This window comes from Microcaecilia unicolor, chromosome 11 (genome assembly GCF_901765095.1).
Source record: "Microcaecilia unicolor chromosome 11, aMicUni1.1, whole genome shotgun sequence".
NCBI lineage: Eukaryota > Metazoa > Chordata > Amphibia > Gymnophiona > Siphonopidae > Microcaecilia > Microcaecilia unicolor.
In genome coordinates, this window is record NC_044041.1 from 82410122 (window position 1) to 82436102 (window position 25981).

General features: G+C 49.8%; 1 protein-coding gene across 2 annotated transcripts in view; it reads right to left on the reverse strand.

Moving 5' to 3' along the window:
* Positions 1-25981, reverse strand: part of ZFR2 (zinc finger RNA binding protein 2) — a 324672-nt gene that overhangs the window by 98758 nt on the left and 199933 nt on the right. Inside the window, exon 11 of one of the 2 annotated variants that reach the window (XM_030220047.1) lies at positions 14766-14822. The exons of the other annotated variant lie outside the window; for it this stretch is intronic. Within the exon in view, the coding sequence (XP_030075907.1) occupies positions 14766-14822 (57 nt within the window). The remainder of the gene's footprint in view (positions 1-14765; positions 14823-25981) is intronic. 2 annotated transcript variants of the gene reach the window in all.

Genomic DNA, 25981 nt, shown 5'->3' on the forward strand with positions numbered 1-25981 from the left:
CTGCCAGTTCCCACTCCGCTGGGTCGATTTGATGCCTGCTTACAAAATCGACTTGTACGTTGCTCTGACCTGCTATGTGAGCTGCTGACAGAAGCTGCAGGTGTAGCTCGGCCCAGTGGCAAATCTGAGTGGCCTCCGCGGCCAGTGCTCTGCACTGAGTGCCGCCTTGTCGATTTATGTAGGCCACGGCTGTCTTATTGTCCGACAGAACTCTGACAGCCAGCCCCTCTAGAGTCTTGTGAAGGCCAGAAGAGCCTGGAATATCGCTCTCAGTTCCAAGCGACTGATGGACTACCCCGATTCCGTGGGTGTCCACAGACCCTGGGCATAGCTTCCCTTGCAATGTGCTCCCCAGCCGACCAGGCTGGCATCGGTTATCACCAGGCACCAAGAGGGAAGCGCCAGCGGTATTCCTCGCCGCAGCATGCTGTCGGAGAGCCACCACTCTATACTGCGCCGGAACGCAGGGAGCCACGTTAGTCTGCGTTGATAATCCTGGGACATTGGAGACCATCGTTGAAGCAGGGCACTCTGCAGAGGTCTCAAGTGCGCTCTCGCCCATGGCACCACCTCCAAAGTGGCCGTCATCGACCCCAGCAGCTGGACAAAGTCCCAAGGTCGCGGGCGAGGCATCCTCAGGAGCAGACGGACCTGATTCTGAAGCTTGCACTGCCTTTGGTCGGGTAGAAAGACAAACCCCGAGGCTGTGTCGAACCGGATCCCCAAATATTCGAGAGACTGAGAGGGGGTCAGGTGACTTTTGGGTATATTGACGACCCAGCTCAGAGATTGCAGTACTGAGACCACTCTGGCTGTGGCCAGACGACTTTCGTCTGCCGAATCCACTCTGATGAGCCAGTCGTCGAAGTACGGGTGAACTCGGATACCCTGTCGCCTGAGAAAGGCAGCTACTACCACCATAACCTTGGAAAAGGTGCGGGGAGCTGTGGCGAGGCCAAAAGGCAAGGCCCGGAACTGGAAATGTTTACAAAACAGCGCAAACCGGAGAAACCGTTGATGCGGGGGCCAAATAGGAATGTGCAAGTAAGCTTCTTTTAGGTCAAGAGACGTGAGACATTCTCCTGGCTGTACCATCGCAATGATGGAGCACAGGGTTTCCATATGAAAATGTCGCACTCTTAGTGCCTCATTGACTGACCTTAAGTCGAGTATTGGTCGGAAAGACCCACCTTTGCAAGGCAGCACAAAGTAAATGGAGTAGCGACCGCAGCCGCGTTCTGCGGGAGGCACAGGGATCACCGCTCCAAGGTGCAACAAGACTTGTAAGGTCTCCTCAACCGCTGCCCGTTTGACAGCAGTACCGCATCGGGATTCCACAAACACGTCTCTCACCGGGGCACTGAATTCCAATCAGTAACCTTCTCTGATCAGGTCCAGGACCCACTGATCGGAGGTAATCCTGGTCCATTCCTCGAGAAAGAGGGAAAGACGTCTTCCTAATGCAGGAATCAAGGAATGGACCGGCGCCCCGTCATTGAGGGGGCCGCCCCTGAACTCCAGGCCTTGAACTGGCCGCTGCGGAATGCTTGTCCGAGCGAAAGAAGTTCCTCTGCTGAAATCGGGCACGTTGACAAACCCCAGCAGAGCGCCCCGGCCAATACCTGCGAGCTTCGAGGAAGTGAGGTCTGGAAGAGGAGGGCCACACAGAACCCTTGGAAGAAGGCCTCGACCTATCCTCGGGTAAGCGCTGGGGCTTACGGTCCCCCAGGTCTTTCACAATCTTCTCCAGCTCCTCTCCAAACAATAGGTGGCCCCGAAAGGGAAGCTTCACCAGCCTGTGCTTAGAGGCCATGTCAGCCACCCAATGCCGTAGCCATAGAAGGCGGCGGGCCGCAGCCGCCACAGACATCTGTTTAGCCAAAGCTCTGACCAGATCATAGAGGGTGTCCACCAAAAATGACAGGGCCGACTCTATCCTTGGTGCCACCTCAGCGAGGGACTCCGCACCATCCGTGGGCTGTTCCACTGCCTGTTGTAACCAAGCAAGGCAGGCCCAGGCAGCATAGGAACTGCAAATAGATGCCCTTAAGGCGAGGCCCGAGATCTCAAAAGACCGTTTCAACGCAGATTCAAGCTGCCGGTCCTGTATGTCTTTCAGGGCAACCCCTCTACAGGGAGGGTGGTCCTCTTAGTCACCGCCGTGACCAAGGCGTCCACTTTAGGCGTCCCCAAAGGGGCCAAGTGCTCCTCACTTAGAGGATAAAGCTGACCCATAGCCCTGGCCACTTTCAAAGGCCCTTCGGGATCAGACCATTGAGCTGAAATAAGCTCTTGGATGGAGTCATGCACAGGAAAGGCTCGAGCAGGCTTCTTAGTACTCGCCATCCTTGGATTACCAGAGGAGGCCTCGCCCTTGGCAGGATCATCAATCGAGAGAGCCTGCAAGGCGTCAGAAATGAGCGCTGGCAGCTCATCGCGGTGGAAAATCCTCACCGCATTGGGATCATCTAGATCCAGTGGCAAACCGGCACCTTCCTCTGGCTCTTCAGACCATGAGGCCCTGCCAGAACCCTCAGAATCCACACTGCCCGACCACAGAGGGGGGGGGGGGGGGGGGGGAGGGAAGTGCACCACTCTCAGACGGGGAATTTACCCGTCTATGTTTTGCGTCCTTCCAACGCTCGGGGGAATCGGCCAGCCCCGGGCCATCAACACACGGGGGCAACCAGGTACCAGCGCAGTGTCAGACACGTGCGGCAGAGCTCTTTTCAGCATGAAAGCTTTATGCATTAAAAGCACAAACTCTGAAAGCGTTTGATAGGGTGGAATGGGAGTATCTATGGGATGTCATGCATGAGATGGGTTTTGGTAGTCTATTTATAGGATGGGTGAAGGGTCTCTACACATTACCAGTGGCTCGGATCAAGGTGAATGGTGGTTGGTCCAGCCAGTTTAGTATTCAGAGAGGAACACGTCAGGGATGCCCCCTGTCACCCTTACTGTTCGCGATTTCTATAGAGCCACTAGCACAACAAATAAGAACGCTTGGGGATGTTAAAGGGGTCTGGATGGGTGGGAGGGACCACAAAATGGCATTATTTGCCGACGATATTCTATTCTATGTAGGACATCCATTGTTGACGTTGCCCATAATAATGAGAGAACTAAAATCATTTGGAGCATGGTCAGGATTCAAAGTAAACCTAGACAAATCGGAAATAATGGGGATTACGACACCTGAACAAGAGTTGGAACAGCTGGGGAGGAATTTTGTATTTCGAGTAGTGGATGAGAGTTTCCAGTATCTGGGCATATGCATTCCACGAGATTTTAATAGCTTATATATGCTGAATTATGCCCCACTTCTCCGAGCCATTCGGAAGGACCTAAGTAGGTGGAAGTTAGGCTGGCTCTCTTGGTGGGGGAGGATAGCGGCGATAAAGATGAATATACTGCCCAAGCTATTGTTTCTATTTCAGACCCTACCCATCCCGGTCCCAAAGGGTGAATTAGGGAAGATACAAGCAGAAATAGGAAGATTTGTTTGGGGAGGGAACCAGGCAAGACTGTCCCGAAAGATTTTGTGGAGAGCGGTAGATCAAGGGGGAAGGGGCATGCCAAATATACTTTGGTATTACTGGGCGGCTCAACTGAAACAGATAGGGATAAGGAGTAGGGTGGATCTATCACTGATAACTCGACTTGAACAGATATTTGTCCAGGGAGGGAAGTTGGATGCTTTGCTATGGAGCTCTATTCCTGAAGTAAACTATAGGAAGCTATCTTTGAATCCATTTGTGTCTCACCTGTTGCAGCTTTGGGGGTCCCTTAAGAAAAGGCTACGGGGAGATCAACATAGATCCACATATGCATGGATAACTCAAGAACCTGGATTTCCAGGAGGGGGAGAAAGTCGGGTGTTTTTTACATGGTTTCATAAGGGACTGATTCGATTTAGGGAGCTCTTGGAGAATGGCGCAATCAGAAGTTTTGAGGAAATCAGCAAAACATATGACTTACCAGAGTCAGACATGTATGCATACTCACAGGTGAAGGATTATATTATGAAAGAGAAAGGCTTGAGGGAGGGCCCAACCACCACTGAAAAGTTTGAAAATCTGTGGGGGGATATCAATTTGAAAGGTAAAGGGATTTCAAAGCTTTACGAATTTATTAAGGGAAGTGATTTTGTAAAATTACCTTTTATGAAGGCCTGGGAACGAGATCTCGGCACTGAGATCACTGAAGCCGAATGGAGGTGAATCTGCTTGGAGGTTAAAAAAGCCTCCATTTGCGTTCTCATTAAAGAGAATGCATATAAGATACTAAGCAGATGGTACTATACGCCGGATAAAATAAAAGCAATGTACCTGACTGCGACGGATGTTTGTTGGAGATGCGAGAAAGGGAGGGGAACCTACTTTCACATATGGTGGGATTGTCCAGTAATACAGGGGTTTTGGGAAGAAGTAACTAGCCTTCTAACAAAGGCAGTGGGCTCCTTGGTACCTTGCGATCCCAAGTGGTGTCTGCTGGGCTGGGGAAATAGAAGGGGAAAGAAATGGCAGTGTAGAATTAAGCGTATGGGCCTGGCAGCAGCGAAAAAAACTGTGGCTTTGAAATGGAAGCAAACAAGGGGCCCCATGGGGATGGACTGGGTTGAGAAGCTTAAAATGGTGGTTGCCATGGAAAAGATGACAGATAAACGTAGAGGGCGATTTAATTCCTCTGCTGATGAATGGAAGCATATAGAGGCTATTCTGGCTGAAATCTAAGGGAAATAGATGGGTTAAAACAAACCAAATTGGAGGAAGGAGGGGGTGGGAGGAGTGGAAGGGAGGGATCGGGGGGGGGGGGGGGGGGGGGGGGGGGGAAAGAAAAATGAAAAAGGATTTTGGAAACATGTTTATTTCAATGTATTTTTTGAATGTTATGGGAGCTTATTGCTCCAGAATGCTGTTACCATGGTTGTTAAATAAAATTTATAAATTAAAAAAAATAAAAAATAAAAGCACAAACTCTGGGGAGAAAGACTCACCCTGACCCTCCGCCTCCTAATCAGGAGAAACGGGAACAGGAGCTCCTCTGGTAGCCTCTAACCGAGGCGTTCCCCTGCACTCAGACTCCTCTGCAACAGCGAGGGTCGAGGCGTGCGGTGCTTCCAAAATGGCGTCCGCTCCCAGCTCCATTGAGTGGGAAGAATCATCGCTCGCCATGCTCGTACCAGCTCTAGCATCTAAAGAGCACGTTTTACAGAGCCCCGCTGCTGATCTACGTTTACCACAACGGGAGCAGCGTTTAACTGCTTCAGCAGCCATCGTCCTACCGGACGGAATTATATAAGCAATATGGCGGCTTTGCACCAAAACTTACCCTGATCGGAACGGCGTCCGCGGGACCTCCCCGGAGGAGCTGGACACCACTCTCACCTCAAAGACCGAGTCAAACGAGCTCCGGTCAAGCTGCACGTGGAAAATAGCCTCAGAATAGCTACGTAGAATCAATGCCTACTCCTTTTTTTTTTTTTAACACTGTGAGGAAAGTTGGAGGCAGGCAGCAACAGAGGTATTCCGGTAGGCAGGGGGGATGGGTAAGGCAGGGAAAGGGCGAACCTATATGCCTTCAAAGTGGGCCTACCAGCCACAGCACCCCAGCTTCAACTGGCAAAAGCACAGAAGCCACCCCAGGCAGAACTTTTTCCAGGAGCTGATCAAGCTACATCCACACCTGCTGGGAGATAGAGAAATACTGAAGGCAGATGGAGCTAGCCGTCCATAGAGCACTATGGTTGTTCAGTGTTCTCTACCTCCAACTGCTGGTAGGCGGACATAACCCATCAGGTAATGGATTCATCTGCTGCTGATGACAAGGAAATGGGCCATTACCAAGCCTCTTAAATATCATTATTGGCCCGCCAAGAAGAACAGAGAAATTAAAAAAAAATTTTAAAAAAAGGTCTCTAATCTTTCTGGATTTTTTAAAATCTTCAATTCCCCATATTGGTCTCATAGTATTTATTTTATTTATTTATTATTACATTTGTACCCCGCACTTTCCCACAGAAGCAGGTACAATGTGGTTTACATAGTTAACAGAATTACAATTATTAGATTCATTAAGAAGAATATTAAGAACTATAATGTAACATAATAATAGAGTACTTTAAGTATATGTTAATTAACATGGGAAGGAGTAATGAAGATAGATAAGAAAATGGGGATGAGTATGAGTTGTGGAGCTCAGCATGTCCTTCAAAAACATCCATCACATTGCCAGACAGATGTAGTTATATCAGACAGTTACTCAACGTCACTCTTGATGCCCAACAACATAGTCTATATATCCACATAGAGACCTTTTAGATCCTGACCCTTCTTGTTCACGCTGTCAGCCCAAGAAACATCCCCCATATGGGAATGCTCATCAGAAATTCCAACAGAGCAGGCTAGCATAAAATGGGTTACAATCAGTCATGCTGAAGATTCTGAAATCAAACGTTCCACATATTTAGAAGAATCTGATACTGTGTCAAATTGTTTTGTAACTCCATTTTGCATCAGCTTTAGTCTCGCCACATATGCTAAGGAAAATCGTACCTTGTGCTGCACCAACTTTGTACACAGCGGTGCAAACGCTTTCCTAGCCACTGACACCGTGGCTGAGTAATCTTGAAAGCACAACACAGTATGTCCTTCATATTGAAGTTTATTTCCTTGACTAATTGCTGATAGAATTTTTTGCTTGTGTAGATAGTTTAGCAGTTTAATAATAACTACCCTGGGCTTCTGAGTAGTCTCCCTCTGAGGGTCCAACCAGTGAGCTTTTTCTATTTGTACAGTGCCCGCCAGTATTGCAAGGCATAGGGATTCTGGCAAGCCGTTTCTCTAAAAAGGAACTTTTTCTTTATCTTGAAGAGATTCTAGTATTCCCGCAAAACGTAAATTATTTCTCCACGATCTATTTTCAAGTTCGTCAACTTTTTCTTCCAGTTGCTTGAACTTGAAATCAAGTTGAGGTTTTTATTTATCCTTCACGTGGTTCTCATCTTCCAAAGTTCCAACAAGATGTTGCAATTCTTGTATATCTTTAGTAATAGCGGTAAATCTCTGTTCCATCATATTCAGTTCATCTATAATGACTTGTAACTGCTTCCCAATGGTCTGTTCCACCACTGCGCTAACCTCCGCCATGATCTCAGCAGCCCACTCGGAGCTGGGGGACGGCAAGAGTGGCGCGCTCTTATCAGCCATCTTGGAATCTCCTGGACGAACTTTCTCTCGATCCCTTTTGCGGTTCTTGTTGCCATTAAGATTCACTTCCCGCTAACATTAAATGATACAGGCATAAGATTAACTCTCGTTGCCAAATCACCTGAAGTTGAGAGCAAAGGGGGCTGATAAGTAGCTAATAAGCCATGATGAGGCTGGAGCCCTCAGACCTCCGTCCTCTCTACTGCAACCCCCACCCTAAATTAAAATTTTAAAGAAGTGATTAAGGAAGCCTGAGAAAGCACAAAGGAAAGCTATTGACATGATCGCACAGACAGACAACTAGAAAGGGAGGGGCATCCAAAGCAGTGCGGGGGGGGGGGGGGGGGGGGACTTCTTACATGCTCAGAGAGGTCTAAGCTAGACTTCTCTGAACTGGAGAGTTCCAGCACACAAGGCTCTGTTAGATAATGTCAGAATGTGCCTGCATCCTCTGCTTGTCTACAGATTCACGCAAGGTCTCATGACTCTTTGGAGGGGGGGGGGGGGGGGGGGGAGTTCAGCATTTTAGAACAGTTTTCAGTTAGGCTTAGTGATTGCATCCAAGGCACAGCAAGCACTGTGTCACAGAGATGACCTTGCCATACCATGAACATTTCTTACAACTAAAGCGAATGCTACATACCTGTAGATGGTATTCTCCGAGGACAGCAGGCTGATTGTTTTCACTGATGGGTGACGTCCACGGCAGCCCCGCCAATCAGAAAACTTTACTAGCAAAGGCCTTTGCTAGTCCTCGCGCGCAGATGCGCACCGCGCATGCGCGGCCGTCTTCCCGCCCGAAACCGGCTCATGTTCGTCAGTCCCATATGTAGCAAGACAAAGACAAGGGAAGTCACAACTCCAAAGGGGAGGCGGGCGGGTTTGTGAGAACAATCAGCCTGCTGTCCTCCGAGGACAAGCAGGCTGCTTGTTCTCACTGATGGGGTATCCCTAGCCCCCAGGCTCACTCAAAACAACAAACATGGTCAATTGGGCCTCGCAACGGCGAGGACATAACTGAGATTGACCTAACAATTTATCCAACTAACTGAGAGTGCAGCCTGGAACAGAATAAACATGGGCCTAGGGGGGTGGAGTTGGATTCTAAACCCCGAACAGATTCTGAAGCACTGACTGCCCGAACCGACTGTCGCGTCGGGTATCCTGCTGCAGGCAGTAATGAGATGTGAATGTGTGGACAGATGACCACGTCGCAGCTTTGCAGATCTCTTCAATAGTGGCTGACTTCAAGTGGGCCACTGACGCTGCCATGGCTCTAACATTATGAGCCGTGACATGACCCTCAAGAGCCAGCCCAGCCTGGGCATAAGTGAAGGAAATGCAATCTGCTAGCCAATTGGATATGGTGTGTTTCCCCACAGCCACTCCCCTCCTGTTGGGATCAAAAGAAACAAACAATTGGGCGGACTGTCTGTTGGGCTGTGTCCGCTCCAGATAGAAGGCCAATGCTCTTTTGCAGTCCAATGTGTGCAGCTGACGTTCAGCAGGGCAGGAATGAGGACGGGGAAAGAATGTTGGCAAGACAATTGACTGGTTCAGATGGAACTCCGACACAACCTTTGGCAAGAACTTAGGGTGAGTGCGGAGGACTACTCTGTTATGATGAAATTTGGTGTAAGGGGCCTGGGCTACCAGGGCCTGAAGCTCACTGACTCTACGAGCTGAAGTAACTGCCACCAAGAAAATGACCTTCCAGGTCAAGTACTTCAGATGGCAGGAGTTCAGTGGCTCAAAAGGAGGTTTCATCAGCTGGGTGAGAACGACATTTAGATCCCATGACACTGTAGGAGGTTTGACGGGGGGCTTTGACAAAACCAAACCTCTCATGAATCGAACAACTAAAGGCTGTCCTGAGATCGGCTTACCTTCCACACGGTAATGGTATGCACTGATTGCGCTAAGGTGAACCCTTACAGAGTTGGTCTTAAGGCCAGACTCAGACAAGTGCAGAAGGTATTCAAGCAGGGTCTGTGTAGGACAAGAGCGAGGATCTAGGGCCTTGCTGTCACACCAGATGGCAAACCTCCTCCATAGAAAGAAGTAACTCCTCTTAGTGGAATCTTTCCTGGAAGCAAGCAAGATGCGGGAGACACCCTCTGACAGACCCAAAGAGGCAAAGTCTACGCTCTCAACATCCAGGCTGTGAGAGCCAGAGACTGGAGGTTGGGATGCAGAAGCGCCCCTTCGTCCTGTGTGATGAGGGTTGGAAAACACTCCAATCTCCACGGTTCTTCGGAGGACAACTCCAGAAGAAGAGGGAACCAGATCTGACGCGGCCAAAACGGAGCAATCAGAATCATGGTGCCTCGGTCCTGCTTCAGTTTCAACAAAGTCTTCCCCACCAGAGGTATGGGAGGATAAGCATACAGTAGACCTTCCCCCCAGTCCAGGAGGAAGGCATCCGATGCCAGTCTGCCGAGGGCCTGAAGCCTGGAACAGAACTGAGGGACTTTGTGGTTGGCTCAAGATGCAAAGAGATCTACCAAGGGGGTGCCCCACACTTGGAAGATCTGGCGCACTACTCTGGAGTTGAGCGACCACTCGTGAGCTTGCATAAACCTGCTCAACCTGTCGGCCAGACTGTTGTTTACGCCTGCCAGATATGTGGCTTGGAGCACCATGTCATGACGGCGAGCCCACAGCCACATGCTGACGGCTTCCTGACACAGGGGGTGAGATCCGGTGCCCCCCTGCTTGTTGATGTAATACATGGCAACCTGGTTGTCTGTCTGAATTTGGATAATTTGGTGGGACAGCCGATCTCTGAAAGCCTTCAGAGCGTTCCAGACCGCTCGTAACTCCAGGAGATTGATCTGTAGATCTATTATCTATTAGATTGTAAGCTCTTTGAGCAGGGACTGTCTTTCTTCTATGTTTGTGCAGCGCTGCGTATGCCTTGTAGCGCTATAGAAATGCTAAATAGTATTAGTAGTAGTAGTAGTAGATCGCGTTCCTGGAGGGACCAGCTTCCTTGGGTGTGAAGCCCATCGACATGAGCTCCCCACCCCAGGAGAGACGCATCCGTAGTCAGTACTTTTTGTGGCTGAGGAATTTGGAAAGGGCGTCCCAGAGTCAAATTGGACCAAATCGTCCACCAATACAGGGATTTGAGAAAACTCGTGGACAGGTGGATCACGTCTTCTAGATCCCCAGCAGCCTGAAACCACTGGGAAGCTAGGGTCCATTGAGCAGATCGCATGTGAAGGCGGGCCATGGGAGTCACATGAACTGTGGAGGCCATGTGGCCCAGCAATCTCAACATCTGCCGAGCTGTGATCTGCTGGGACACTCGCACCCGAGAGACGAGGGACAACAAGTTGTTGGCTCTCGCCTCTGGGAGATAGGCACGAGCCGTCCGAGAATCCAGCAGAGCTCCTATGAATTAGAGTCTCTGTACTGGAAGAAGATGGGACTTTGGATAATTTATCACAAACCCCAGTAGCTCCAGGAGGCGAATAGTCATCTGCATGGACTGTAGAGCTCCGGCCTCGGATGTGTTCTTTACCAGCCAATCGTCGAGATAGGGGAACACGTGTACTCCCAGCCTGCGAAGCGCCGCTGCTACTACAGCCAAGCACTTCGTGAACACTCTGGGCGCAGAGGCGAGCCCAAAGGGTAGCACACAGTACTGGAAGTGACGTGTGCCCAGCTGAAATTGCAGATACTGTCTGTGAGCTGGCAGTATCGGGATGTGCGTGTAGGCGTCCTTCAAGTCCAGAGAGCATAGCCAATCGTTTTCCTGAATCATGGGGAGAAGGGTGCCCAGGGAAAGCATCCTGAACTTTTCCTTGACCAGATATTTGTTCAGGGCCCTAAGGTCTAGGGTGGGACGCATCCCCCCTGTTTTCTTTTCCACAAGGAAGTACCTGGAATAGAATCCCAGCCCTTCCTGCCCGGATGGCACGGGCTCGACCGCATTGGCGCTGAGAAGGGCGGAGAGTTCCTCTGCAAGTACCTGCTTGTGCTGGAAGCAGTAAGATTGAGCTCCTGGTGGGCAATTTGGAGGTTTGGAGGCCAAATTGAGGGTGTATCCTTGCCGGACTATTTGAAGAACCCAACGGTCGGAGGTTATGAGAGGCCACCTTTGGTGAAAAACTTTCAACCTCCCCCCGACCGGCAGATTGCCCGGCACTGACACGTTGATATCGGCTATGCTCTGCTGGAGCCAGTCAAAAGCTCGCCCCTTGCTTTTGCTGGGGAGCCAAGGGGCCTTGCTGAGGCGCACGCTGCTGACGAGAGCGAGCGCGCTGGGGCTTAGCCTGGGCCGCAGGTGTCGAGAAGGAGGATTGTACCTATGCTTACCAGAAGAGTAGGGAACAGTCTTCCTTCCCCCATAAAAACGTCTACCTGAGGAGGTAGATGCTGAAGGCTGCCGGCGGGAGAACTTGTCGAAAGCGGTATCCCGCTGGTGGAGCTGCTCTACCACCTGTTCGACTTTTTCTCCAAAAATATTGTCCGCTCGGCAAGGGGAGTCTGCAATCCGCTGCTGGATCCTATTCTCCAGGTTGGAGGCACGCAGCAATGAGAGTCTGCGCATCACTACACCTTGAGCAGCGGCCCTGGACGCGACATCAAAGGTATCATAAACCCCTCTGGCCAGGAATTTTCTGCACGCCTTCAGCTGCCTGACCACCTCCTGAAATGGCTTGGCTTGTTCAGGAGGGAGCTTGTCCACCAAGCCCGCCAACTGCCGCACATTGTTCCGCATATGTATGCTCATGTAGAGCTGGTAAGACTGGATTTTGGCCACGAGCATAGAAGAATGGTAGGCCTTCCTCCCAAAGGAGTCTAAGGTTCTAGAGTCCTTGCCCGGGGGCGCCGAAGCATGCTCCCTAGAACTCTTAAGCCTTCTTTAGGGCCAGATCCACCACACCAGAGTCGTGAGGCAACTGAGTGCGCATCAGCTCTGGGTCCCTATGGATCCGGTACTGGGACTCGATCTTCTTGGGAATGTGGGGATTAGTTAGAGGCTTGGTCCAGTTCGCCAGCAATGTCTTTTTTAGGACATGATGCATGGGTACTGTGGACGCTTCCTTAGGTGGAGAAGGATAGTCCAGGAGCTCAAACATTTCAGCCCTGGGCTCGTCCTCCACAACCACCGGGAAGGGGATGGCCGTAGACATCTGCCGGACAAAGGCCGCAAAAGACAGACTCTCGGGAGGAGAAAGCTGCCTTTCAGGGGAGGGATTGGGATCGGAAGGAAGGCCATCAGACTCCTCGTCAGAGAAATATCTGATGTCCTCCTCCTCCTCCCACGAGGCCTCACCATCGGTATCAGACACAAGTTCATGAACCTGTGTTTGAAGCCGTGCCCGACTCGACTCCGTGGAAACACGGCCACGGTGGGAGCGTCGAGAGGTAGACTCCCTCGCCCGCACCGGCGAAGCTCCCTCTGCCGACGTCGTCAGGGAGCCTTCCTTGGAAGCGACCGCAGTCGGTACCGCAAGCGGCACCGATGCCGGAGACCTCACCCCGGGCAAGGGGCCAGCCGGCGCCTCACTCGACGGTACCGGAGGCGCAAGCACCCCCGGTACCGGAGGGGAAGGGCGCAACAGCTCTCCCAGGATCTCTGGGAGAACGGCCCGGAGACTCTCGTGCAGAGCGGCTGTGGAGAAAGACATGGAAGCCGATGCAGGCGTCGAAGTCAGAGTCTGTTCCGGGTGTGGAGGCTGTTCCGGGCTGTCCAAGGTGGAGCGCATCGACACCTCCTGAACAGGGTGAGCGGTCCTCTCGGTGCCGACTCCCTCGGCGACCCAGAGCTCTCGGTACCGATGCGGGAAGGAGACCGGTGTCGATGCTTCTTTGACTTTTCAAACGAAGCATGTCACCGGAACTTCCCGGTACCGACGAGGAGGACGTAGAATCCAGCCGTCGCTTCCTCGGGGCCGAGGCCGAAGAAGGTCGGTCTCAGGGGGGCTGTACCGCAGGAGCCCTCAGGGTAGGGGGAGACCCACCCGAAGGCTCACCGCCACCAGCAGGGGAATGGACAGCCCTCACCTGCACTCCAGTCGAAGCACCACCGTCCGACGACATCAGCACTAGTGGAAGTCCCGGTACCACCGACGCCGACGCAGCCTTTCGATGTCTCGGTACCGACGATGCAGAGGGTCGATGCCTCGATGCAGTCGATGTAGTCGATGCCGAGGTCGAAGGTCTTGAAGCTGTCGACGTCGATGCACTCGATGCCCCCGGTGCTGTTGCCGTCGAAGAGCCCGAGAACAACACGTTCCACTGGGCCAATCTCGCTACCCCAGTCCTTTTCTGTAAAAGGGCGCAAAGACTACAAGCCTGCGGGCGGTGCCCAGCCCCCAGACACTGAAGACACGACGCGTGCCTATCAGTGAGCGAGATTACCCGGGCGCACTGGGTGCACTTCTTGAAGCCGCTGGAAGACTTCGATGACATGGGCGGAAAAATCACGCCGGCGAAATCAAAACTCGTAAAGGCGGTAAAGGCACCAAAAATAGGGAGAGAAAAACCCGAACCGAGGCCTCAAAAGGGCCTACCCCGAAAACGAAAGGAAACTTAGCGGGGCAAAAACTGGAAACACGGGAAAAGGGGAAAGACCGTAAAGGTCTTCTTCCAATTTTTTTTTTTTTTTTTTTTAGCAAAACACGAAGACGCGCGAGGGTCAACTTGAGGGGCGCGAAACGGCGCAAACACACGACCGTCCCGAGCGCGGACAAAAGAAGACTGATGATCACGAGCCGGTTCGGGCGGGAAGACGGCCGCGCATGTGCGGTGCGCATCGGCGCACGAGGACTACCTAAGGCCTTTGCTAGTAAAGTTTTCCGATTGGAGGGGCTGCCGTGGACGTCACCCATCAGTGAGAACAAGCAGCCTGCTTGTCCTCGGAGAATGGGAGTTTAAAGTAACAACGGGGCACAAATAATTGTAGCTGCTTTTTAAATAAAGGAAGTTGTGCCAAAAATAAAGAAAAAAGGGCCAGCAAAATTAAGAAAAACTAATGAAGAAAAAGAAAAAGGTAGAAGGTCCTGTGAACTCAAGCTGAAAAAAAAAAAAAATGTATGGGAAGGCACAGAAGAAAGCCTAAAAAATACCGATCTGCTTTGCTTGCTGCACTCCGGGGGGGGGGGGGGGGGAGAGGAGGAGGAACAACACGACAGACAAAAAACCCAAAAACAACCCTGCTAGTCCTATGCAACTGACGCAGGCGGGAATTCGCCCGCACACGCGAGGTATGGCTGCCAAAGGCTTCTGGAATATTCAGAATGCTGGGCAGCGTCCACATCATGGCTCCGTTGGATGATGTCACCCCAAACTGTTGTAAGTGATGCCCTGCTTGTCCTTGGAGAACAGCCCAACTACAGTGAATTGGTATATATGAATTAAGAAAAACTAAAAAGTACTCCTACTTTTACCATATTGTTTAAAATCTTAAATATTCTACACTAACCTGACTTTTCTGTTACAATTCCACAACAAAACTTTAATTACTGGCAGAAAATAAAGCACTGTCTGGAACAGCAACTTGCTGCCTCCAGGTTCTTACATGTGAGTGTTGTGTCTTACCTACTAATTTTCTTTCTTTTAGTCCCACCAGACCAGTCCACAGCCAGCGGGTTATATCTGTCGATCAGTGGATGGAGATAAATAAATAAGAACTCACAAGCTTGTTTTCTATTTAAAAATTTCTATTACACACAATCCTACAGCTCTTGGCGGATAGCATTACATACACAGGTAAAAAAAACAAAAAACAAAACACATTCTACACAACAAATGGATTTTTGCACTGTACAGAAGCGTTAATCAGTAAAATATCAGCATAAGAACTCATCACTAAACAGCAGCAAAAGCTTGAGTAAAAAAAAATGTTTTCAAATATTTATGACACTGAAGAAGCGAAGTCATACTTTGCAAATTAAAAGGTAACAGATTCCACTGCTTCACACCCTCAATGTAAAAAAATAGAAGAACAGTCTTCAATTAATCAATTTGGTGAAAAGGAGGAATGTCAAGTAAAAGTTTATCTGATGAACACAAAAATGAGAAGGTCAAAAAACTCTCAGAGAACTAGCAACAGAAACAAACATCATTGCTCAAAGCCTTAAAAATCAACACCAAGACATTAAATCTAACCCTCCATTGGATGGGCAACCAGTACAACTCCAAGTACAGGTGTGATATGAACAAAACACAATGTTATTTGTAAGCAAGCGAGCAGCAGCTGCATTTTGAGCTGTTCGTAGGGTCCGAATTATACAAGAAGGTAAACCAGGATACAAAGCACTACAGTAATGGAAAAAAGGTGTGATTATACACTGTAACATAGTCCTGAAGTTAACAAAACAATAACAACCGTTTCAGCCTTCCTAATTAATCGCAATTAAAAAAAAAAACTTTCTGAACAATACCTCTAAGGGGAGGCCTTACCAGAAAAAAATAGGATCTGTGTTTTGGAGACATTCAACTGAAAATGATTGGCATTCATCCAATCTCACCAACTGCAGACGGTTAAAAAATGCAAGCTCTTTGACAGTCACAGGAAAGAAGAACTGTAAATCGTCTGCATACAATCTAAATTGAACATCTAGGTATCAAAGAACTTGACAAATAGGTCTCATGTAAGTATTAAACAGTATGGCTGATAAGGCTAAGCTTGAGTTACACCTGATGTTAATTCAATCCACTCTGAATAACTAGAGCCCTGTTGCACTCGGAACTGTCTCAGACAGAAATGATTCACTAAACACTTACAGAGATATCCAAGGAAAAATGAACTACCAAGGCTTCGCGTCTCTGCCCTCATGGCTAAAAAGCATTTTCTATGTTCTTGAGTTGATCTCACTAAAGCAGGAAAAATCCACACTATGTCCCAGAAATAAAGCCTGAACATTATGAAAATAGATGAAGTCAGAAGTGTACCAAGGGCAGGGGCGGTGGGGGCGCGGTCTGCCCCGGGTGAAGGCAGCAAAGGGGTGCATGGAGCACTAGCACAGCTGTTGGCTCCAAAGGTTCCCAGCCCCCTCTGACAGCGGAGCCAACAGCTGCACAACTGCTCCATGCACCCCCAGGTGGTGAGGATGATGCACTTCGGAGGGGGAGATGGGTGATGCACTGAGAGGGGGCATAGCAGCAACCTACCCCGGGTGGCAGTCAACTGGATGAAGTATCATATCTAAGTCCTGCTCGAATACAAAAGTTACCAATAGGGTTGTTTCCCAATAACCAACAGACCTACAGAGTCTGTTGCCAAATCAGAATAGGCTAATACCAAAGCTGAATCTTCCAATCTTTCACTCTGAGGTCGTGTATTCATTCTCTATCTCTGTGGATAACACTCTCATCCTCTCTCATCAGCTCGTAACCTTGGGGTCATCTTCGACTCCTCTCTCTCCTACTCTGCACAAATTCAACAGACTGCTAAATCCTGTCGTTTCTTTCTCTATAATATCATCAAAATTTGTCCTTTCCTTTTTGAGCACACTACCAGAACCCTTATCCACACTCTTATCACCTCTCGCTTATACTATTGCAACTTGCTTCTCGCAGGTCTCCCACTTAGTCATCTTTCAACTCTTCAATCTGTTCAAAATTCTGTTGCACGACTTACATTCCACCAGTGTCACTATGCTCATGTTAGTCCTCTCCTCAAGTCATTTCACTGGCTCCCTACCCATTTCTGCATACAGTTCAAAGGGTAAATTAGGCCTTACCTACTAATTTGCTTTCCTTTAGTCCCTCCGGACCGGCCCAGAATGTGAATGATGGATTGTGCACGCCTTCCAGCAGGTGGAGACTGAGAAAAAAACTGTGACTCTAGCGAGCCAATAAGAGCCCTTGCCAGCTAGAGAAAAATCCAGTAATAAAGTACCAAAGCGGAAGTAAAGCCACAGAAGAAATACATGACTTGTGCATGTCCACTAATTAGAAAAGAAAGACGGAACTCCAAAAGACAGCCGGCCTGGTTGAAAAGTGAGGTGAAGGAAGCTATTAGGGCTAAAAGAAATGCCTTCAGAAAATGGAAGAAGGAACAGTCTGAAAATAACAAGAAGCAGCATAAGGAGTGTCAAAGCAAATGCAAGGCGCAGATAAAGAAGGCCAAGAGGGATTACAAAAAAAAGATAGCATTAGAGGCAAAAAAACATAGTAAAAAAATTTTTTTGGTATATTAAAAGCAGGAAGCCGGCAAAAGAATCGGTTGGGCTGCTGGATGACCGAGGGGTAAAAGGGGCAATCAAGGAAGACAAAGACGCAGCGGAGAGATTGAATGAATTCTTTGCTTCGGTCTTCACCGAGGAAGATTTGGGTGGGATACCGGTGTCGGAAATTATATTTCAAGCGGACGAGTCGGAGAAACTTACTGACTTCACGGTAAACCTGGAGGACGTAATGGGGCAGTTCAGCAAACTGAAGAGTAGCAAATTTCCTGGACCGGATGGTATTCATCCTAGAGTACTGATAGAACTGAAAAATGAGCTTGCGGAGCTACTGCTAGTGATATGCAATTTATCCTTAAAATCGAGCGTGGTACCGGAAGATTGGAGGGTGGCCAATGTAATGCCTATTTTTAAAAAATGTTCCAGAGGAGATCCAGGAAATTATAGACCGGTGAGTCTGACGTCGGTGCCGGCGAAAATGGTAGAGGCTATTATTAAAAACAAAATTACAGAGTACATCCAAGGACATGGATTACTGAGACCGAGTCAGCACGGCTTTTGTGTGGGGAAATCTTGCCTGACCAATTTACTTCAATTCTTTGATGGAGTAAACAAACATGTGGACAAAGGGGAGCCGGTTGATATTGTGTTTCTGGATTTTCAAAAGGCGTTTGACAAGGTACCTCATGAAAGGCTACAGAGGAAATTGGAGGGTCATGGGATAGGAGGAAAAGTCCTATTGGGGATTAAAAACTGGTTGAAGGATAGGAAACAGAGAGTGGGGTTAAATGGGCAGTATTCACAATGGAGAAGGGTAGTTAGTGGGGTTCCTCAGGGGTCTGTGCTAGGACCGCTGCTTTTTAATATATTTATAAATGACTTAGAGATGGGAGTAACTAGCGAGGTAATTAAATTTGCTGATGACACAAAGTTATTCAAAGTCATTAACTCGAGACAGGATTGTGAAAAATTACAGAAGGACCTTACGAGACTGGGCGGCTAGATGGCAGATGACGTTTAATGTGAGCAAGTGCAAGGTGATGCATGTGGGAAAAAAGAACCCAAATTATAGCTACGTCATGCAAGGTTCCACGTTAGGAGTTACGGACCAAGAAAGGGATCTGGGTGTCGTCGTCGATAATACACTAAAACCTTCTGCTCAGTGTGCTGCTGTGGCTAGGAAAGCGAATAGAATGTTGGGTATTATTAGGAAAGGTATGGAAAACAGGTGTGAGGATGTTATAATGCCGTTATATCGCTCCATGGTGCGACCGCACCTTGAGTATTGTGTTCAATTCTAGTCGCCGCATCTCAAGAAAGATACAGTGGAATTGGAAAAGGTGCAGCGAAGGGCGACTAAAATGATAGCGGGGATGAGACGACTTCCCTATGAAGAAAGACTAAGGAGGCTAGGGCTTTTCAGCTTGGAGAAGAGACGGCTGAGGGGAGACATGATAGAGGTATATAAAATATTGAGTAGAGTGGAACAGGTGGATGTGAAGCGTCTGTACACGCTTTCCAAAAATACTAGGACTAGTGGGCATGCGATGAAACTACAGTGTAGTAAATTTAAAACAAATTGGAGAAAATCTTTCTTCACCCAACGCATAATTAAACTCTGGAATTCGTTGCCGGAGAACGTGGTGAAGGCGGTTAGCTTGGCAGAGTTTAAAAAGGGGTTAGACGGTTTCCTAAAGGACAAGTCCATAAACCGCTACTAAATGGACTTGGGAAAAATCCACAATTCCAGGAATAACATGTATAGAATGTTTGTACGTTTGGGAAGCTTGCCAGGTGCCCTGGCTTGGATTGGCTGCTGTCGTGGATAGGATGCTGCGCTCGATGGACCCTTGGTCTTTTCCCAGTGTGGCATTACTTATGAACTTATGCATCCAAATTCCTAAGCAGCCACCAGCACATTGCCAACATAGGGTGAGTGCCTTCAAACATAAGTACATATGTAATGCCACATTGGGAAAAGACCAAGAGAAAAACGTCTCCTGATGAGACCAGAGACCTTGAGCAAACTGCCCCTGACAGTAAGCTCCCCAGCCGTGGAGACTAGCATCTGTCATCACCACAGTCCAGCTGGGCTGATCTAGAGACATGCCTTTGGTCACATTGGCCTCTCAAAGCCACCATCGAAGACTGGTCTTCACTTGGAGCGAAAGTGGCAATCTTTGATAAAGAGAATCCGTCTGGGACGACCATCTCGACAGAAGTGACCTCTGGAGAGGCCTCATGTGAGCCCTGGCCCAGGGCACTGCCTCGATTGTTGCTGCCATGGATCCCAGAACCTGAAGATAGTCCCTTGCTGATGGACTCGAATACTGCAAGAACTGACAAATCTGAGTCTGCAACTTGAGGATACGGGCCGGCGGAAGAAACACGCGACCCTGCTTTGTGTCAAACAGGAATCCCAGATACTCTAACGACTGAGAAGGCTGAAGACGGCTCTTCTGCATATTGACTACCCAACCTAACCTAGGGACTGTAAAATTCTACCACCCGAGCTGCCACCTGAACACTCTCGTGGTAAGACTTTGCCCGGATCAACCAATCATCTAAGTAAGGATGAACTAAAATGCCTTCCATTCTGAGAGCCACAGCTACAACTACCATGACCTTGGTAAACTTATGAGGAGCAGTCGCAAGTCCGAAGGGAATAGCCTGAAACTGAAAATGGTGACCCCAGCACTGCAAAACGAAGGAAACGTTGATGTGCAGGACGAACAGGAATGTGGAAATAGGTTTCTGTAAGATCGAGAGAAGTCAGAAACTCCCTGGACCATACCGCAACAATGACGGACCGCAGAGTCTCCATATGAAACGAGGGAGCTCGATTCACCGCCTTGAGATCTAAAATCGGTCAGAAAAAAACCTCTTTCTTGGGTACCAAAAAGTAAATGGAGTAACGGCCTTGACGCTGTTCCGCCAAAGGGACTGGACAAATTGCTTGAAGGTCCAGAAGTCTGTGGAGAGTATCTCTGTCGGCTCCGGCCTAGAAGTGAGAACGGCAAGGGGATTCTAGGAAAGCATCTGATGAAGGATGAGCAAACTCTAAGGCATACCCGTCTCGAATAACCTCTAGAACCCACTGGTCCGAGTAATCTGGGCCCACCTCTCTTGAAACTGTACTAACCGAGCACCTAATTGGACTAGAGGCTGGGCCTGCAAACCTTCATTGCTGAGGACGGGAGGAGGAGGAAAGGGAACTCCCTGCCTCTCGACCTCCTCGAAAGGACTGAGTCCTTTGGAAGAATCTGGAGCGTTGCCCCGGAAACACTCTGCCCGGCCAATTACGACGAAAATCCCGCCTCTACCACGACCTGAGAAATTACCACGGCCAGAACCTCTGGGACGATCCTTCGGCAACCTTGGAACGTTAGCCTCACCCAGGCTATGCACCAGCTTGTCTAATTCTTCACCAAACAGAAAAGAGCCCTTAAAGGGAAATTTACTAAGCTTGGACTTAGAAGCCGCATCCACGATGGGCCGCAACGGAGAGAGCCATAGACTTAGAAGAAGCCCAAAGCAAGTCATAAAGAGCATCTGCCAAAAAGGCTGAACCCATTTTCAGCTTTGCCACTTCATTATCAATAGCTGAAAGATCATCAGAAGAACAGTCCAAAACTCTTTCTGACCAGCAGAAATAAGCTATTGCTACTAAAGAATTCTTTAGCAAGGATTCAATGCGGCGATCCTGGGGATCTCGCAGAGCAGTTCCACTATCCACAGGCACAGTGTTATGCTTGGTTACCGCGGAAACCACCGCATCCACTACTGGAGGGCGCAAAAGGTCTTTCTCTGAGTCAGGAACCGGATAAAGCTTAACCATAGAGCTAGCAAGCCGAAAAGCAGAATCAGGAACCTCCCACTGAGCCTGAATAATATCTCTAATATCCTGATGCATAGGAAAAGACCTACCTGCTCTGCGAATACACTTGACCAGCAAATCCACCTTCCTAGGTTCAGCCACTTGAACATCCTGGTCCTCAAAACACAGAGCAGAAGAAACCTGAGAAATAAGCTCCTGAAGGTCATCTTTATGAAAAATCCTGACCACTGAAGGATCCTCCCCCGCAGGAAGAGATTCTTCCCAATCTACTGTCTGATCAAGGTCCTCAGAAAACTGCTCTTCAGGAAACCATGCTTCCTCTTCCAAGGATTTGTCTGCATAAATTGTGGGAAAGATCTGAGGGTACTCTATATACATACCAAAAAAAAAAGAATTTACATATGAAATTATACTTGTATGAGCTGTGACAAACATTTTTTTACAAATGGGTGGTTTTCAGTCCTGGTTTGTGTACTAGCTATTGAATGATACCAGAGACAGTGATATTGTGGAATCGTTTCCTCTTCAAGGATGGCATTTCCTGATCAGGAGAAAAAGAAACATCCTGCTCTGCCTCCACAGAGTGACTGACCTGTTTTACAGCTAAAGAGGAACCCTCCAGAGAACTTCTTCTTGGAGGGTCCACAGGAGCAGCTTTGTGCAGCAGAAAGGCTTGGTACATCTGTACCATGAATTCAGGAGGAATCCTCCTTCATCCAGAGACGAAACGGGAGTTTGAGCCGTAGGCAAAGGTAGAGCAGACAGAGAGGCCTGGGGCGCAGCACTAAGCGAGACATCCAAAATGGCGACGTTTCCCACCAAAACTGGCACCGGGAGTGAGGAACACGTGACCGCCGCTAAAACGCCTGAATCGGACCCTCCCACCATCGGCGCCGACGATTTCCCGACTCCTGCACCTGTAAAACCTGTGCAGCGGTGCAGAATTTACAGACTCCGCTCACCCCGAGTCCCCATCGCTGACAGACGGAACACCGACGAAGTTTCTCCGACATCGCAAACAGCTGATTACAAAGAAAGAAGCAAAGGCGCCTTTTAAAAGAAGCAACGAAGGAGCTGCCCTGCTTGTTTAAGCCCAATCAAAACGCGGCTCTGCTGCAAACAGCAGACCTGATGGCCTTTTTTTTTTTTTTTTAAGTAGCTGCCTCTCCCTGCCTCCAAAGCTCTTCCCTCGAAGAGCTTGAGGAAGGTGAAATTAGATCTTACCTGCTAATTTTCTTTCCTCTAGACCCTCCAGACCGGTCAAGACGCATGGGTTATGTCCTCCTACCAGCAGAGGGAGACTGAGAAACACTGAACTTTTGAATACTGTATATATAACCTGTGCAGTACATTCACTAGCCAGTATAACCCTGACAAAGCAGAGAAAACAAAAACACCAAGTAGAACTAATAACCCCGTACGTGGTAATTGTCAATTGGACACTTTCTTCATATCCTTCATTGTGTCCTTCAGATAGTGTGTGCTTCCACAGGTGGACGAACAAACACGGTCACACCTGACCAGACTTATACAAACCAAGTCTGAAACCATAGAAATCACACTCAACAGCTGCCAAGATAGAACAACAGACTACAGACCTCTTGGCCTACAGTACAGACAGGGCGGGCCTTGACCGGTCTGGAGGGTCTAGAGGAAAGAAAATTAGCAGGTAAGATCTAATTTCACCTTCCTCCACGACCCTCCAGACCGGTCAAGACGCATGGGACGTACCCAAGCAGTAATATCTTAAGGGCGGGAACCCCGTAGGCCCGAGGTCAACACCGCAGCCCCAAACCCTGCCTCTTCCTTGGCATGCACATCAATCCTGTAATGTTTAACAAAGGAATGCAAAGACGACCAAACCGCCGCTCGACAAATATCTACCGGAGGAATCAAACTACTCTCCGCCCAGGAGGCCGCCATACTCCTGGTAGAATGAGCCGAAAATTCCTTAGGGACCACGCGGCCCTTCAGCAAATACGCCGAAGCAATTGACTCCTTCAACCATCTAGCTATCGTAGCTTTGGAAGCTGCCGCGCCCTTCCTTGCCCCACCATGGAGAATGAACAAACGATCAGAAAGCCTATAGTGACGAGTTCTGGAAATGTAACAGCGCCAAGACTCTTCGCACATCTAACTTGGCCAGTCGACGCTGCTCTGCATCCCCGGCCAAGTCACCCAAAACTGGCAAGGAAATCACTTGATTCACATGAAACTCTGAGACCACCTTGGGCACAAAGGACGGCACCGGGCGCAACGAAACCTTTTCCTTGGAAAAGGACAAAAAGGGCTCTCTACAAGACAAAGCCTGAAGTTCTGACACTCGCCGAGCTGAAGTAATAGCCACCAAGAACACCGTCTTTAGGGACAGATCCTTATCTGAAACAGAAACCAAAGGCTCAAACGGCGGCCTCACCAAAGTATCCAAAACGAGATTCAAATCCCACGAAGGCACCATCCGCCGCCGTGGCGGGCGCAGTAACTTAACACCCTTCAAAAATCGAACCACATCAGGACTAGAAGCTAACGACTTTCCCTGGAGCTTCCCACGGAAACACGACAAAGCCGCTACCTGCACCTTCAAAGAAGACAAGGCCAAACCCCTGTCCATACCATCCTGTAAAAACTCCAAGACATCTGTCACCGAAGCCCGAAAGGGCAGAACCTGCCTACATGCACACCAATGCTCAAAAACTCGCCAGACCCGGACATACGCCAACGAAGTGGACCGCTTACGCGAACTCAACATCGTATCGATAACTCTGGCCGAAAAACCTTTCCTCCTTAACCTGTGCCTCTCAAGAGCCAGGCCGTAAGCGAGAACCGATCCGGATCTGGCATAACTATCGGTCCCTGACACAACACCCCTGAACCTGACAACGGCAGAGGATCCGCTATCGCCAACCGCACCAGATCTCCGTACCACGGCCGACGCGGCCAATTCGGGGCTAACAGAATCACTTGTCCGGGGTGTCGAGCGATGCGCTGAACCACCCGACCGACCAACGGCCATGGGGGAAACACATACAGCAACTCCTGCGGCCACGGCATTAGAAGCGCATCTATGCCTTCCGCTCGAGGATCTCTCCGGCGACTGAAAAACCTCTGAACCTGAGTATTGCGGGCCGTTGCCATGAGATCCATCACGGGAAGACCCCAGACCGACACAATGCGATTGAACACCGACCGACGAAGCGACCACTCTCCGGGGTCTAGAGCATGCCTGCTTAGGTAATCTGCCTCCACGTTGTCTACTCCAGCCACATGTGCCGCGGAGAGCGCCAGAAGATGAACCTCCGCCCATTGACACAACAGCGCCGCCTCCTCCGCGACCGCCTGACTCTTTGTGCCCCCCTGACGGTTGACATAAGCCAAGGCAGTGGCGTTGTCGCAAAACACCCGGACTGCTTTCTGCCCCAGCACACTCTGAAACGCCAGAAGCGCTAGTCGAATGGCCCGGGTTTCCAAACGATTGATGGACCACTGAGCTTCTACCTGAGACCAGCGTCCTTGAGCTACCTGACCGAGACAATGAGCTCCCCAGCCCTGAAGACTGGCGTCTGTGACGAGAACCACCCACTGCGGAGCCTCCAACGGCATTCCCTTCTCCAGATTGCCTGGGTCTAGCCACCACTGGAGACTGAGGCGTGGGGAAACCGGTAGCTGAAGGCGTACATCCAACTCCTGCGACAGAGGCGCCCACCGACTGAGAAGAGCTGACTGCAACTGCCGCATATGCGCCCGGGCCCACGGAACTACCTCTATGGTGGCCGCCATTAACCCCAGGACTTGCAGGTATTCCCGGGCCGTCGGAGCCGCCTCCGACAGAAATAGCCGAATCTGACTCTGCAACTTGCGAATCCGGGGGCCTGGCAGAAAGACCCGACCGTTCCTGGTATCGAATAGAACCCCCAGGTACTCCAGCGACTGCGACGGCACCAGGTGACTCTTGCCAAAGTTCACTACCCAGCCCAGAGACTGAAGAAAGTGCACCACTCGAGCAGTCGACTCCTCGCTCTCCGACTGGGACTTTGCCCGAATCAACCAGTCGTCCAGATACGGGTGCACCAGAACCCCCTGCTTTCGCAAGGCCGCCGCCACTACCACCATGATCTTGGAAAACGTTCGCGGAGCCGTTGCTAATCCGAAAGGCAGAGCACAAAACTGAAAATGCTTCCCCAAAACCGCAAAACGCAGAAATCGCTGATGAGCGGCCCGAATGGGGATGTGCAGATAAGCCTCTGTCAGATCCAAAGACGTGAGAAACTCCCCTTCCCGCACCGCGACAATGACCGACCTCAATGTCTCCATGCGGAAAGTGGGAACTCTGAGGGCTGCATTGACTGCCTTCAGATCTAGAATAGGTCGAAAGACATCCTCCTTCTTTGGGACCACAAAGTAGATTGAATAGCAGCCCAAGCGGCGCTGAGCGGCGGGAACAGGTACCACCGCCCCCAGACTGATCAGCCGCGCCAACGTGTCTCGCACCGCCGCCCGTTTGAGTCTGGAAAGACAAGGGGACTCCAGGAACCTTTCGGGAGGCGAGCCGTCGAACTCCAGCGCGTACCCGTCTCGCACCACTTCGAGAACCCACTGATCCGATGTGATTTGGGCCCAGTCCTGGTAAAACTGACTCAGCCGAGCCCCTACCCGAACCAGGGCCTGGACCCGCACACCTTCATTGTGAATTACGCCCCGAAACCTGTCCTCCCTGTCCTCCCGCGGAGAAATCACGGCCTCCGCGCCGATTCCCCCGAAAGGACTGTGTTCGCTGGAAAAACCGACCT